General features: G+C 66.0%; 3 protein-coding genes across 3 annotated transcripts; all 3 read right to left on the bottom strand.

Moving 5' to 3' along the window:
* Nucleotides 1-182: 182 nt before the first annotated feature.
* On the bottom strand, nucleotides 183-4,651 carry LOC142594559 (cytoplasmic phosphatidylinositol transfer protein 1-like). The gene is made up of 9 exons (XM_075718914.1): nucleotides 4,604-4,651; nucleotides 3,189-3,337; nucleotides 1,835-1,923; nucleotides 1,632-1,639; nucleotides 1,273-1,344; nucleotides 1,083-1,178; nucleotides 836-991; nucleotides 697-760; nucleotides 183-265 (listed from the first exon to the last, which is right to left on the bottom strand). Exons 1-9 carry the CDS (start codon nucleotides 4,649-4,651, stop codon nucleotides 183-185), a joined length of 765 nt encoding a protein of 254 aa, XP_075575029.1.
* A 3,847-nt stretch (nucleotides 4,652-8,498) lies between these two features.
* Nucleotides 8,499-9,365, bottom strand: MYADM (myeloid associated differentiation marker). The gene has a single exon (XM_009479155.1). It carries the CDS (start codon nucleotides 9,363-9,365, stop codon nucleotides 8,499-8,501), a length of 867 nt encoding a protein of 288 aa, XP_009477430.1.
* Nucleotides 9,366-10,486: 1,121 nt separating this feature from the next.
* On the bottom strand, nucleotides 10,487-12,736 carry LOC104038368 (septin-12). The gene is made up of 9 exons (XM_075718144.1): nucleotides 12,577-12,736; nucleotides 12,088-12,216; nucleotides 11,841-11,922; nucleotides 11,607-11,744; nucleotides 11,407-11,524; nucleotides 11,231-11,326; nucleotides 11,043-11,139; nucleotides 10,735-10,786; nucleotides 10,487-10,631 (listed from the first exon to the last, which is right to left on the bottom strand). The coding sequence occupies exons 1-9, from the start codon at nucleotides 12,734-12,736 to the stop codon at nucleotides 10,487-10,489; spliced, it is 1,017 nt and encodes a 338-aa protein (XP_075574259.1).
* Nucleotides 12,737-13,198: the final 462 nt, after the last annotated feature.

Below are 13,198 nucleotides of genomic sequence, written 5' to 3'. Positions count from 1 at the left end.
GCAGGGGACGTGCAGGGAGGGCAGCCGGGTGGGGGGACCCTCCACCATGGGGTGCAGGGGGGGCTCAGTGTGCACCGTGCACAGGTTCCCCCCACCTGCACCTGCCTGCAGGCAGCGTGGTGGGGTCGGGGGTCTCCATCCCCTGCAGGCAGCGTGTGGCAGGGCTGCCCCCACAGTGGGGATTAGGGGTGCTGGCTCCCCAGCTTTTGGTTTGTGGCCACTTGCATCTGAGTCTCGAAGGCCCGGACCTCTTCCAGGGACATGTCTGGAAGGCAGAGAGCCGCTCACTGGGACGGCCCGTGCCCGCTGCCAGCACCCGCTGCTGGCCATCGCCACATCCGCGGCTCCCGTCCCCGTGTCCGCATGCATCAGCCACCTGCAGCGTGTCTCCCTGCCAGACTCGGGGTGCAGGCAGCGCAGGCAGGGATGCTGGGGCTCCTCTTGCCCGCCCTGTGCTTCAGCCAAGCCCTTCCCAGGCGGACAGCATGCAGGGGTGCAGGCAGGCATGAGGGCAGGGGGAGTGAGCATAGCAGGAGGTGCAGGCAGCAGGTTACAGGGGAGCTGGGGGAAGAGTGGGAGCTGCCCATGGGGTTAGTGGCATCAGCGGTTAAACCTACAGCTCCCTCCCACCCCAGGGGTCCAGGGCCACCCTGGAACCATGTCACCAGCAGTGCCAGGGCAGCCCCGCAGACTCACCGCACCACTCGTCCACCCAGGCGAAAGCCTGCCGGTGCCCAATCAGCAGGATGTCCCGGATCACCTGTGACACACCGCGGGGGGTCAGCACCCTGTCACTGCCCCCCAGTCTCCCCCCCGGCCTCAGCCCCCCCCTCACCTTGTGCACAAACTGCTCCACCCGCGTCTGCAGCCCCCACACCTCGAACTTGACGCTCACCAGCTTGTAGGAGCACATGATGGGCTTGGTGTGCTGGCGCCAGCCCTCCCGCAGCGGCCCCCGGCCCGTCTTGGCTGAGCTGAAGAAACGGGGGTCCTGGAGGGGCAGAGCAGGGCCGTGAGCCCCCCCGGGGATGAGGGACGAGGGAATGGCCCTGGGGAGCTTCCCCCATCCCTGCCCGTGCTACCTCCAAGCTGCGGTAGTAACGCTCGGGGATCTCGTCGAAGGCGATGTCTAGGAAGGAGACCTCGTGGTCGCCCAGGATTTTATCACTGCGGAAGATCTGGGGAGGGGAGGGAGGGTGAGAGGCGCCGGCCATACATGTGTGTCCCCCCCCATGATGCGTTTGTCAGGTCTCAGCTGCAGTGCAGACTCACGTTCTCGCTGTCCCCGCAGTTGTCCTCGTACTTGGTCTCGATGTAGATGGAGAATTTGGGCAGGAAGGAGCACTGCAGGGAGCAGCCGTCAGCTGGCCCCAAGGGATGCTCATCCCAACGGATGCCCACCCACAAAGGGTGCCCAGCCCCAAGGATGCTGATCCCCGAGGGATGCCCATCCCCAAGAACACCTACTTTGATGGATGCCCACCCTGAGGGATGCTCATCCCCAAGGGACGCCCAGCCCAAAAGATGCTGACCCCAAGGGCCACACACCCCAGTGTCCCCTCCCCAGCCATGCCAGGTGCTCTTCCCCATGCCAGGGGAAGAGGCCAGCTCCCTCCATGCCACCTCCTTACCGTGTACTCTGCAGGGACACCGTGGCACGTCAGCATCACAGGGTGGCATCGCCGGGTGGCATCATGGGGGAGAGAGGGAGCAGTGAGACCGGGAAGCGGCCACGGCCAGGCTCTCCCAGCAGCCCCCTGCCACCGCCACCAGAGAGGGGCAGGGTGCCCAGTGGTGCCCAGGTGCCCGTCCCCGCGCGCTGCCTGGGGCTCACCGGTGATGGTGTAGGGGTAGTAGTTCCAGGCCTTCTCTGTGATGTAGAAGATGCGGGGGGTCACTGCGCGCGCCCAGCTCGGCAGTTTGCTGCGGGGGACCATGGCAGGGGGGGCTCCGCTCAGGACAGGACAAGGCCAGCAGGCACAGCCCTGCCCAGTACCACCCGGCCCTGCTCCACTGAGTGCAGCTCTGCCCAGCACAGCCCCGGCTCTGAGATCCCCATCCCCTCCCCAGGGACCCCACCTGCTTGCCAGGACCCTCACCTCCACCCCAGCACCCCCCCATACACCCCCATCTCCACCCCAGGGACTCCCCCTAGGGACCCCTGCCACCTGCCCAGGACCCTCATCTGCACCCCAGCACCCCCCCAGGGACCCGTGTCACCTCCCCAGGATGCTCACCTCTACCCCAGTGCCCTCATCTTCTTCCCAGGCACCCCTATCCCCTCCCCTAGGAACCCCTACCACATCCTCAGGGACCCCCAACCTCCCCATGGCCAGGACCCCATGGTGCCCCCACTGCCCCCAGGCACCCCTGCACAGCACCCCATGGCTGCCCATGCTCCCAGGGCAGGATCAGGCCCCCAGGGGAGCCGGGAGGTGGGTTTTGATTAATTTGCAGGTGTTATAAATACCATCCCCGGGAGGGGAATCGTGAGCGCTGCAGCTAAAAATAGCCTGTCTCACGCCAGCGACTCCCCGGCAGGGGAGCAGCCGATGCCCGCACCATGGCGTGCCGCAGCCAGTGGTGAGGACACGGGGACAGCAGTGGTGCCAGTGGCTGCCCAGGGCTCACCCAGGGACTGGCTGAGCAGCAGCCTGGGCATCCCCGCCAAGCCCCACCCTGCAGCTGAGGCACCCACCAGTACCCAGAGATGGCTGTCCACCGAGAGAGGGGTGCAGCCCCCAGAGAGGGGTGCAACCTCCAGGGATGGGTGCATCACCGCAGATGGGTGCAGCCCCTGGAGAGGGGTGCACCCTGGGAGACGGCTGCAGCCCCTGAAGATGGGTGCATGCCTGGGAGATGGGTGCACTCCCCCAAGATAAGTGCACCCCAGGAGATGGATACACCCTGAGAGGTAGGTGCAGCCCTTGAAGCTGGGTGTAGACCCCAAAGATGGGTGCATGCCTGGGAGACAGGTGCAGCCCCTGAAGATGGATACACGCCTGGGAGATGGGTACAACCACACTGCAGGGTGTCAAGGACCCAGAAAGGATGTTCCCCAGGAATTCTGGAGGGGGGGATGGGGCCACCCTGATGCCCATGCCCCCCTACCGCTGCGCTGCCCCACAGAGCCAGGGTGCTGGGGACCCCTCCCCACCCAGCACCCCTTGCCAGAGCTGCAGCATCACCTGGAGAGGTGGACACGCTTCTCGGTGAACTGGCCAGGGCCGTGGACGGGGTCCTCGTGGGGCTCGTTCTTCACCACCTCCACGCCCTCACCCTTCTCGCTCTCCTGGTGACTGTGCTTGCTGATGGTGTAGAGCTGCCCCACGCGATACTGCAACCACAGCGCCCAGCCTCAGCGCTGCCATCCCCTGCCCGGCACCCTCCCAGCAGAGCCAGCTGCCAGCACAGTGCGAGGGTGGGCTCCTCTTTGCCAGGCTAATGGGTTTCCAGACCCACCAGAGAGGGGAAACTGAGGCATGGAGCAAAGGGGTGGCAGACCCTGAGCCGTGCAGTGGGCAGGGGTCTCCAGGGGCACCCTGTTTCAACCCCCCTGCCCCTGGGCAGCTCCAGCGCCTGGGCGAGGGCCAGATCCTGCCCTCCCTGCTCTTCCCTGATGTCCGAGTGCCTTGCAGAGTGCCTGGAGGCTTTCTGCTCAGCAAACAACCCAGGAGCCAGGGAAAACTATACATATATATATATATAGAGAGAGAGAGATAGATATGTATATGGAGATATGTATGTGTATGGAGATACATATGTGTGTGTGTATTTGATGATGTGGCTCCGCAATAAGTGTTTTATTGTTCTGCTGAAGATCCCATCCATCACCCTAACCGCCAGCACGATCTTATCGCCCCTCTCTGCCTAATTGAAAACCTTCCCCAGGTGTGAACACAAAACCGGTGCCCAGGGAGGGCTGGTGCTGCCTGGCATGGGCACCGCTGCCGCAGCTCCCCGCTCCCTGAAATGGCCCCGTCGGCACCAGCCATTCATGAGCGACCTTTGGCCGGGGATGCCGCCGGCTGCTGGCTATCACCGCTATTTGCCAATGGGGATTTGGGTTCCCTGCTGGAGCAGGGACTGAGCCCGTGCTAATGCCACAGGCACCCAAACCCCCGGTGCCCTTCACCCGCCAGCTCATCCCATGGTCCTGGGACTGGGCTGCCCCTGAGCAGCCCCCGGTGCTGCTGTTGGGCTCCATGCCCCAAGGTCACAGCGCTGCCTGAGCCCCAAAACACGGCTCAGCACTCACACAGAGCATCCTGACCCCAACAGCCACAGCCAAAGCACACCTCAGTGGCTTGGCCAAGGCAAACGGTTCCTGCCACAAGTTGTGCCACAGGGAGACGGCTACGGGGGCCACAGTGTCCCCCAGCCCCTTTCTGGGCAGGGACCCGATCCCCTGGCACCCCACTGCTGTGGGTACAGGACCCCCACCCACAGCCCCCTCCATCAGTGGGTCCCTGCAGCTGAGCTGTCCCTGACACCCATGGCCAGGGGCTTGGGGCTCCCCCTGCCTTTGCGCCCCTCTTCCCAACCGACACCCCCTTTCCTGCCTGGCCCTGGGGGCACAGGCAGCCCCAGGCCCCCCACTCACCTCTTCGGTGGTGAGCGGCATGCAGATGCGGTACTCCTTGATGAGCATGGTGGCACGGGCAGGGCAGGCAGGGTGGGGGTCAGGCGGAGGCGTCGGTGCTGGCGGGGGCACAGCTCATTCTGGGGGGACCCGTGGGGCACGGTGAGGGCGGGGGGACGGCGTTTGGCAGCCTCCCACGCTCCCATCCCATCACCCCATGCTCGAGGCGGCCTCCCCGCTCTCAGTACCAGTGACTTCATGAGCCGTTGCCATGGCAGTGGCGTGAGGTCACTGGTGCGAGGAGCAGCCTGGGTGTACCTGGCTAGGGACTTCCAGGCACCCCGAAACCCCCGTGGCATTAACCCCTTCCCTGCCAGGCAGACACCCACACCCTAGGCAGCTGTCTTGGAGCACACATGTCCCCCCAGAATACAGCGCCATCCCTTCGGGGTGCTACATCCACAGCTGACTGCGGTGGCCAGAGCAGCAAAAGGGTCACAGGGACATTGGGATGGGCTCAGACCTGCCAATGCTCACGCGGACCCACCTCCTGGGCACCCACGCTCTGGCCTGCCCCAGGGGGCTGCTCCTGGGGAGCACCCATGGTCACGTCCTTGGAATCCCTTCCCTGGGCCAGAGCTGGAGCCCCCCACCCTGAAGCTGCCCCCAAGCACCCATCCTGGCCAGCACACACCCTGGGGCTGCGCCCCAACACCCATCCCAGCCAGCGGCACTGCCAGGCTGCCCCGCTCAGCCCTCGCCCCGGCTCCATCTGCGGCTGGGGATGCTCAGGGTGAGTAACGGCGCAGCTCAGGGGGCTCCTGGCCATGACCCCCAGCCCCACAGGGCAGGGAGGGGATGTGAGCCCCCCAGGCAGTCCCCCTGAACGGGGAATCTGGCCTTGGAGGGGGCAGGTGGGGGCTCACAGGGTGTCTTGTCTGGGGTCAGCTTGTCCAGCTGGGGACACAGGGGCATCCCTGGGGGCACTGGGGGATGCAGGGGCACCCTGCTGACAGGGAGGAGGGCTGGGTGCTGGTGCCAGGTTGCGGGAAGCCGCAAGCCCCCCCTGAGGGGGCTCCTCACCCAGCCCCGGGACCCCGCTGCCCCGGGCCGGGGGGCAGAGGCAGCCCCGGCATGCGGCAGGGCGCGGTGAGGGAGGGGACACCCCGGGGACACCCCGGAGCACGGGCCGCCCCGCGGCCGCCCGGACCCCAGGGGCACGGCGTCCCCTGCCCCATCCCGGCACCGGGGCGGCTCAGACGGGCCCGGGGAGAGGCGGGGGGGGGGGGGGGGGGGGAGCGTCCGGGGCTGCCCTGGGGGGGAAAATGTCCCGTCCCGTCCGGGGCGGGGGTGGGCTCCGGGGCTGCCCGGGGCGTCCGGCCGGCCGTGCTGCCGGGACAAGCGGGCGACGCCCGAGCCGCGGTGGGCTCGGGGCACCGCGGGGCCGGGACCGGCAGCACCGGCACCGCTCCCCCCGGCCCGGGCTGCGCCGCCCCCCTCCCCACCGCTCCCCCCGCGCACGGCCCGCTCCGCCGCACCCCCCGTGGGGCCGGGGCTCCCGCCGCCCCCCGCCCCGGCCGCACTCACCCGGGCCCGCGGCGGTGCCCGCTCCCCGCCGCCGCCGCCGCCGTGCCCCGGCCGCCCCGGGCCCTGCGCAGGAGCGCGCCGCCTCCCGCACCGCCTCCCGCTCCGCGGCACACCGACCCCTAGGGGGAGGAATGCACCGGCACCGGCACCGGCACCGGCACCGGCACCGGCACCGGCACCGGCACCGGCACCGGCACCGGCATTGCACCGCACCGGCACCAGCACCACACCTGCGCCGCACTGCACCGACAGCGGCACCGCACTAGCACCGGCACCGGCACCGGGGCACCACACCGGCACCGGAGTCTTGGCTGCCCCCGGGCACCCACCCTCAACAGCTGCCGTGTGCCGCGGCCGGGGGATGCCCCGGGGTCTCCCCCAGGCGCAGAGCCCCGATGGGGCCCCCTGGCCCGGCTCTCCTGCTGGGCTGTTCCCCCCAGCCAGGTGCAGGGAGCTGGGAGCCCCCTAAACCTCCTCCTGCACCCCCACCCCTGCACCCACCCACCCACACGCAGCATCCATGCTGCACCCCGCTGCCTACCCAGCCTCCTGCACCCCAGCCTCACCGCACCCCATGTGCCAGCGCCGCCCGCATGCCATCCAGAGCCGAACACGTTACCGGCACAAAGCACCACAACTCATAACCGGCAACAGCCACCGCCGTCACTGTGCTTCCCTGCCCCTTTTCTCCATGAATTTCAATCAACCCAGGCACTAAAAATAGCCGTGCTTGGGCACTGGGCAGGGTTGTGCCTGGCCGCTGCGATTTTCCCTTTATTTGCTCCAAAAATTCTGCCTCGGAGGCTCTGAGCAGCTACCACAGCACTGCCAGGAGGGCGAGGGCCGAGCCATGCTGCTTGGTGTGAGTGTGGCACTGTGGCACGCTCCAGCCTCGCTACCTGGGGTGCAGGGGAGCAGCCCATCCGGTGCCAGGGTGCTGCAGTCACGGTGTGATGGCCACCTTGGGAACATGGACCGGGTGAAGGGGACACGCACCAGGCCACCCAGCAGCCCATGGCATCGCCTTCACTGGTGGTGCTGGGACCCACCACCACAGTGGCCCCAGCACAGGGCACAGAGGTCCCACTTGCCTGGGCACCGTGGCACCCATGGGTGCCATGCAGTGTCCAAGGCTGGGTCCAGGCTCTTTTGCCACCTTCCCCAGTGCAGCTGCCGTGGCAGCCAGTCTGCACCATCTCATGGTGGTAGGGACCCCACTCTGTGGCCCCCAGCAAGTCCTGAGACAGTGGGGATGGGCCCTGGGCTGTGCCTGGCTTGGCTCTAGCAGCCCTGAGGTGATGGGGATGGCCCCAGGGTGTGGCTAGTGTCAGGGCAAGCAGTGGCGGAGGGAGCAGCGCGGGCTGGAGACCGCGGCTCCAAAAGCCGCCAGGGTGCCCCAGAGGGTGCCCATCCCACATCCGGGAGCGCCGTGCCAGGAGCTCTGCCTGCTGGGCACACCTTCCCTTGCCTGCACCAGTCCTTATCTGCCTGCACTGCTCTGCCGCCTTCTTCCTGGTATACCGGCCTGCGGTGCCACTGTCCTCCTGACGACATGTCTCAGCACCCCCAGCTCTGGTGGCACCAGGTGACAGCCACCCCCCCGCCCAGTGCCCCCCCAGGCAGGGGACTCCCCGGCAGCCCCCAAGAGGTAAAGCAGCAGGCACAGGGCTCCTGCCACCCAGCAGGGCTCCCACTGGGGTGACAGTGGTGGTGACGAGGACCTGGCGGGCTCAGCCCCCCCCAGCAACCACATTCCTCCCGAACCCGTTTGGCAGGGTTCTGTGTGGGTGCCAAGGCAAAGGCATCCAGGTTGGGGTTTTTTTCCTGGTCATGCCCTGCTTCTGAGTCAACAAGGAGGAAAAAAAGAGGTGTCTCTCCAACCCCCCCCCCCCCGTGCTGCTGCCAGTGCCCCCTGCCACTGCCGGTGCCCTCCCCAGTGCTGCAGGTGCCCCCCAGTTTCTCACCCCCAAGCCCCCCCCTGCTGCTGGGGAGGATCCCACAGAAAACCAGGAAGGGGAAGAAAGAGGAGGCAGAAGCAAATGAAAAATGACCCAATTTAATCCCAAAGCCCACCCCGCCCCCAGCTCCAGGGTTTTGGGAGCATCCTGTTCCCCCCCAAACCGGTCCCCTGGCCCCCTCAGCCTGGCAACCTGTGGGGCACAGGGCTGAGCACACCCCTGGGAGCGCCCCGCAGCTCTCTGCTCCGGTGCGGGGAGAAGGAGCTTTCCAAGGCGTCCAGCCTCTTCCTCAGCTCCGCCGGCAGCCCTGCACCAGCACCCAGCCACGTCCCACCACCCCTCGCCCGACCGGGGCCACCCAGAGAGAGCTCTTAGGGAGGTTCCCTGATGAAGACCATCCTGGTGGAGTAGACCAGGTCCACCAAGTAGGCGATGAGGTTGAAGATGGTGAGGAAGGTGACCCCCAGGTGCTTGTTCCACAAGCAGTCCCTGCCACAGGTTTTGGGGCAGGTCATCTTGCCGATGCTGTAGAGGGGCCAGAGGACAGTGGCAGTGATATACATCACCAGGGCCAGGGCATTGTAGCCTACCAGCATCTTTTCCAGCGGGCAGGGGATGTAGGTGAGGCACCGACCAATGGTGAAGACGATGATGATGAGTGTGATGATGAAGCAGATGGAGTAGACAGCCACGCACCACTGCAGGCCAGGTTCCGAATCATAGGTATCCAGCAAGCAGAAGATGAGACAGGCCACGTAGGCTTCAAACACCTTGAGGAGCCCGGGCACTGTGGAGAGGAAGCTGCTGATGTCCCCCGGCTTGGCGCGGGTGAGCCCCACCTCGAGGGCGTAGGCAAGGAAGCAGAGGCAGGAGACGGTGGTGGCCACGGCCTGCCGGGCACACTTGCTGCCGCTGCAGGGGCTGCTGATGAAGATGGAGGGGAATACCACCGAGGTGGTGAAGACCATCAATGCTGCCAGCATGGAGAAAGCCGAGGTGAAGTCATCCCAGGAGAGTGGCAGCTTGGGGTAGAGCTCCAGCAGCTCCAGCACCAGCACCAGCAGCGTCACGGTGAAGCAGAAGCACCAGGTGAACATGCACCACGTCCCATAGGGAGTCCCGAAGTCCCTGGTGGAGGCCACCAAGCTGAAGGCGATGCAGGACAGCACAACAGCAAAGAGCCGGGCGATACCCACCCAGGAGGTCACGGCACGGAGGTTCACCTTCACCATGGCCATGGTCCTGGCCAGCTCTTCCACCCACGCCACACACGGGGAAATGGGTGTTGCTAGCAGCCACTCTTATCTGGGAGCCAGGATGGAGGGGTGGGGTGCAGGGCAGGGAGCCACCAGCCCCCCAAGCTGCCTGTGCTGAGGAGCCCTGGCTCTGCCGCCACTGCCACCACTGCCAGGCACAGCTTGCCAGGTCTGGTGGCGGCAGCAGCGCGGATGGGTGGATCATTAACATGGGGCTGGGCAAAGGGTGTGGGTGCTCATGATGACGCCAAGCCCTGCAGCGGGGCCGGGGGGGGGCAGGGAGCTGCCCTGTGCCGCTGTCCTGGCACCATGCCCCAGCCCAGCCTGTGGCGGGAGGCACAAAGGGGCCTTTCAGGCACCCCTGGAGCACTGGGGGGGGCCACCCCAACACCCCCATCCCCACACTGTGCCAGGGCTGGCAGCCAGTGGGGCAGCACCCACCATCAGGGTCTGCCCAAGGGGTTTGGAGGGCTGCATCCAGTGCCAGGTGCCCCTGGCAGGGGGATGCCACAGCGGGGAGCAGCTGGCTGTAGCTCCCCCCGCTCTGGGCAGCATCTCCCCTCCCCTCCCGGCACCTCCGCCATCCGATAAGCGGCTCAAAGTCCGGCTCTGCCAGCTGCCGTGACCAGGCAGAGCGGGTGGGGTGACCGCAGGAAGGGGACCTACACCCTGCCCACCCACCGCACCACCAACACCCCGCTGGCAGCACCGCCACCTCTCTGGGGTGCCCGGCTGGTGCTGGCACCAGGCACCCCGGCAGCACCGTGGGAGGGTCTCACCCCATGACCCCAGCAGCCAGAACAGCACAGGAGGGTGGTGGCACATCAGGGGGGGTCCAACAGGATGATGATGTCGAAGGCTGAAGGCTCCGGGTTGACCTTTAATGCTGCTCAGGGTCCAGAGGGTCTTGTGCCCATGGCAGAGCTTGGGGATGAGGGACATGGGGACCCAACCCGAGGTGGCCTGGCATTCTTGGGGGGCTCCTTGCCCCAAACTGGCGTGGGCTCCTCACCCCAGACAGGGTCCAGGCACAGCCACAGGTGGGCAGGGGACAGGCACTGCCACAGGGGTCCAGTGGCAGCTCCGGGGGGAGATGCGGCAGCTCAGAGGTCACTGCTGCCCTCGCCCTTGCTGGGCAGCCCGTTGAGGGGGCTCAGTGCTGGCCGGTTGCTCTCGTTCAGCCGCCGCACGCGGTAGCTCTCGTAATGGACGTTGTGGGTGATGTCCTTCAGGTCCTGCAGGTGAGAACTGCCCGGGGTGGCAGAAAGGACAAGAGCATCAAGTCACCATCCCCCTGCCCCGCTGTCCCCCCCGCAGGGTGCCAGTGCTCCCCGCCCCATCCCCCGCTCACCGGATCAGCAGGTCCCGTAGGAGGGGGAACTCGCAGTGCGCCGGGTTCTCCACTGCAAAGCAAGGCAGAGCGGGCAGTGCGGCCGGCAGGGTGTAGGCAGGAGGGCAGGGGGGACACCTTGGGAGCGCATCCTGGCAGGCTCCGGGTACCACCACAGCACCAGCACGGCTCCATGCCGCACCCCCCTGGCTCAGCACCCCCCAGCACCCACCTGGGCAGGGATGTGCCCATGGGTGCTGCTCCCTGCACCCTCAGCAGACCCCACCCCGTACCTGGGGAGGGCTGGGGGTGCAAGGCACTTCGCTCACCTTCAATGATGCCCCATTTGGTCTTGCGGCCCAGCACCCGCTTGCCGTTCACCTGGTGCTCCTGGTCCGCCCCCACCACGGCAAAGGGGATCTTCTCCTGCCAGCACAGAGGAGCACACTTGCCCTGGGCTGCTGCTGGGCTCCCCCGGGGACAGCAGCATCCCCAGTCCCAGCATCCTGGCACTCACCCGAATCCGGTCGTTCAGCGCCCTGTCATCTGGGTCCTGGTCAAAGTCCTCCTGCGGGTACACGCTGATGGCGTGGGTCTTCAGGTCCTCCTGGATCTGTGGGATACGGGGCTTGAGCTGGGGTTGGGGGGGGGCACACAGGGCACCCCAGGAGCCCCTCGGGGACCTGCCCTCACCCGTTGCTTGAACTCTGCCCGTTCCTCCAGGGTGAGTGTGTCAGCTTTGGCAATCACCGGCACCACGTTGACGATCTTACTGAGCCGCCGCATGAATTCCAGGTCCAGTGGGCGCAGCCTGCCAAGGACCACCATCACCCTGGGGTGACCCACACCACCAAGCAGGGAGCCACCCATGGGTGCTGCGAGTGGGGACTCACCAGTGACCCGTGGGGGGGACGAAGTAGACGCATCCATGGACCCGGGTGTCCGGGATCTTCCTCTTGCGGGTGATGAGGATCTCCTCACGTAGGTACCTCTCATACTGCTCGTTGATGTATTTGATGATGGGGTCCCAGCTGGGGATGAGGAATTGGGAGACGGCATCTGAGCTCCAACCCCCACCCCAAACTGCCACCCACCAAGCCAGGATGCTGCATCCAGTTGTGTCCTACCAGTTCTCATTGTTGATCTGGTCCCCAAACCCCGGAGTGTCCGTCACTGTCAGCTTCATCTTCACACCCTTCTCCTCAATGACTATGGGGCAGAGATGTGGGTCAGTGGGGACCAAGTACTGGTGAGAAGCAGGGGAGTGTGGGGGGGAGGTGTGGTCTGAGGCCATGCATGCAGTCTCAGACACCCCCCTGGTCCCCTGCTTCTCCCCAGGGATGGTGGGACATGACCCCATGGTGGCGACCTTACCATGGGTGATGGACTGCAGCTGCACCGTCTTGGGTATGCGTTCCTCCTGGCCCGGCTGCGAGGCTTTGCGGCTCACCTTGGACTTGAAGAGGGTGTTCACCATTGTCGACTTCCCCAGCCCGCTCTGCCCTGTGGGGATGCCAGCAGCTCTGGTTTGTCCCTCACCGATAAATTAATTCCCCCAGGGCAGTAACACCTTGGTACCCATTTAGGAGCATCCTGGAGGTTGGGATAGCTCTAGTTTGTTCCCCCAATAAATTTATTCCCCAAGGTGACAACCCCTCAGTACCCATTTGGGAGCATGCTGGTGGTTGGGATGAGCTCGCCCATCAGCATCGCTATATTATTGGGTATGGGATGTTGCCCTCTTTAATTTCTTGCTACTTAAACCCCTTAAAATTCCTTAAAAGCCTGACTTCCCCTGGCACAGTGGCATCGGAGCCAGGATTCCCACCCCAACCAGGAGCAAACCCTGTGGCTGTTGCTCACCTACAACCATGATGTTGAACTCAAAGCCTGTCTTCATGGTTTTGATTTTCATCTGGTCAAGCACAGCTTCAATTCCCACGTAACCAAAGAGCTGGCAACCCGCCGGGCCAGACGCCGTGGTGAGGGGCATCTCCTCCTCTGGCACGGCCGGCGGCTCCATGCTGTGCTCCTTGGGCTCCAGGCTGCTCCCTGCACGGGTGGGTAAAGGCGGGTGAGCCTAGACCCTCCCCCAGTGCCCACCCCTCCGCCAGCACCGTTGCCGCAGCAGCAGCCGCCCCGGTGGGCATGCAGCCCTGGCACATTCCTGGCAGCCGGTGAGGCTTGGCATGGCAACGGGGCACGCCGTCCCCCCGGCACCCCACGGGCGGAGGGGGACAGGGAGGTGCTGTAGTGGCATCCTCAGGATGGCTGTGCCACCGGGCAGCCCTGCCTGTCCCCCACAATGCCACCAGTTACTCTGTGAGGTGGTTGCATCGGGCACTGTGGGCACCGCTGGCACCCTTCGCCCAGCCCACACTGCCACCCATGCCGAGGCCACCTCCTGCAGCACCTGCTTTGGCCCCCACGCACCTGGGGGGCTCTGGGCACAGGGCAGGAAGTGCCACCCCACGTTGTGCCCAGG

This window comes from Pelecanus crispus, chromosome 11 (genome assembly GCF_030463565.1).
Source record: "Pelecanus crispus isolate bPelCri1 chromosome 11, bPelCri1.pri, whole genome shotgun sequence".
In the NCBI taxonomy this organism is placed as follows: domain Eukaryota; kingdom Metazoa; phylum Chordata; class Aves; order Pelecaniformes; family Pelecanidae; genus Pelecanus; species Pelecanus crispus.
Note: the sequence above shows the minus strand (reverse complement) of the source record. Positions and strands in the feature narration are given on the sequence as shown.

Coding starts and splice junctions, on each gene's coding strand:
- MYADM (XM_009479155.1), bottom strand. CDS start 9,365: ATGGCCATGGTGAAGGTGAACCTCCGTGCCGTGACCTCCTGGGTGGGT.
- LOC104038368 (XM_075718144.1), bottom strand. CDS start 12,736: ATGGAGCCGCCGGCCGTGCCAGAGGAGGAGATGCCCCTCACCACGGCG. Junction 11,745..11,840: donor CAGATCAACAATGAGAACTG/GTAGGACACAAC, acceptor CCTCATCCCCAG/CTGGGACCCCATCATCAAAT. Junction 11,525..11,606: donor GTCCCCCCCACGGGTCACTG/GTGAGTCCCCAC, acceptor GGTCCTTGGCAG/GCTGCGCCCACTGGACCTGG.
- LOC142594559 (XM_075718914.1), bottom strand. CDS start 4,651: ATGCTCATCAAGGAGTACCGCATCTGCATGCCGCTCACCACCGAAGAG. Junction 3,338..4,603: donor TGCCGCTCACCACCGAAGAG/GTGAGTGGGGGG, acceptor CTGTGGTTGCAG/TATCGCGTGGGGCAGCTCTA. Junction 1,179..1,272: donor ACTGCGGGGACAGCGAGAAC/GTGAGTCTGCAC, acceptor TCCCCTCCCCAG/ATCTTCCGCAGTGATAAAAT.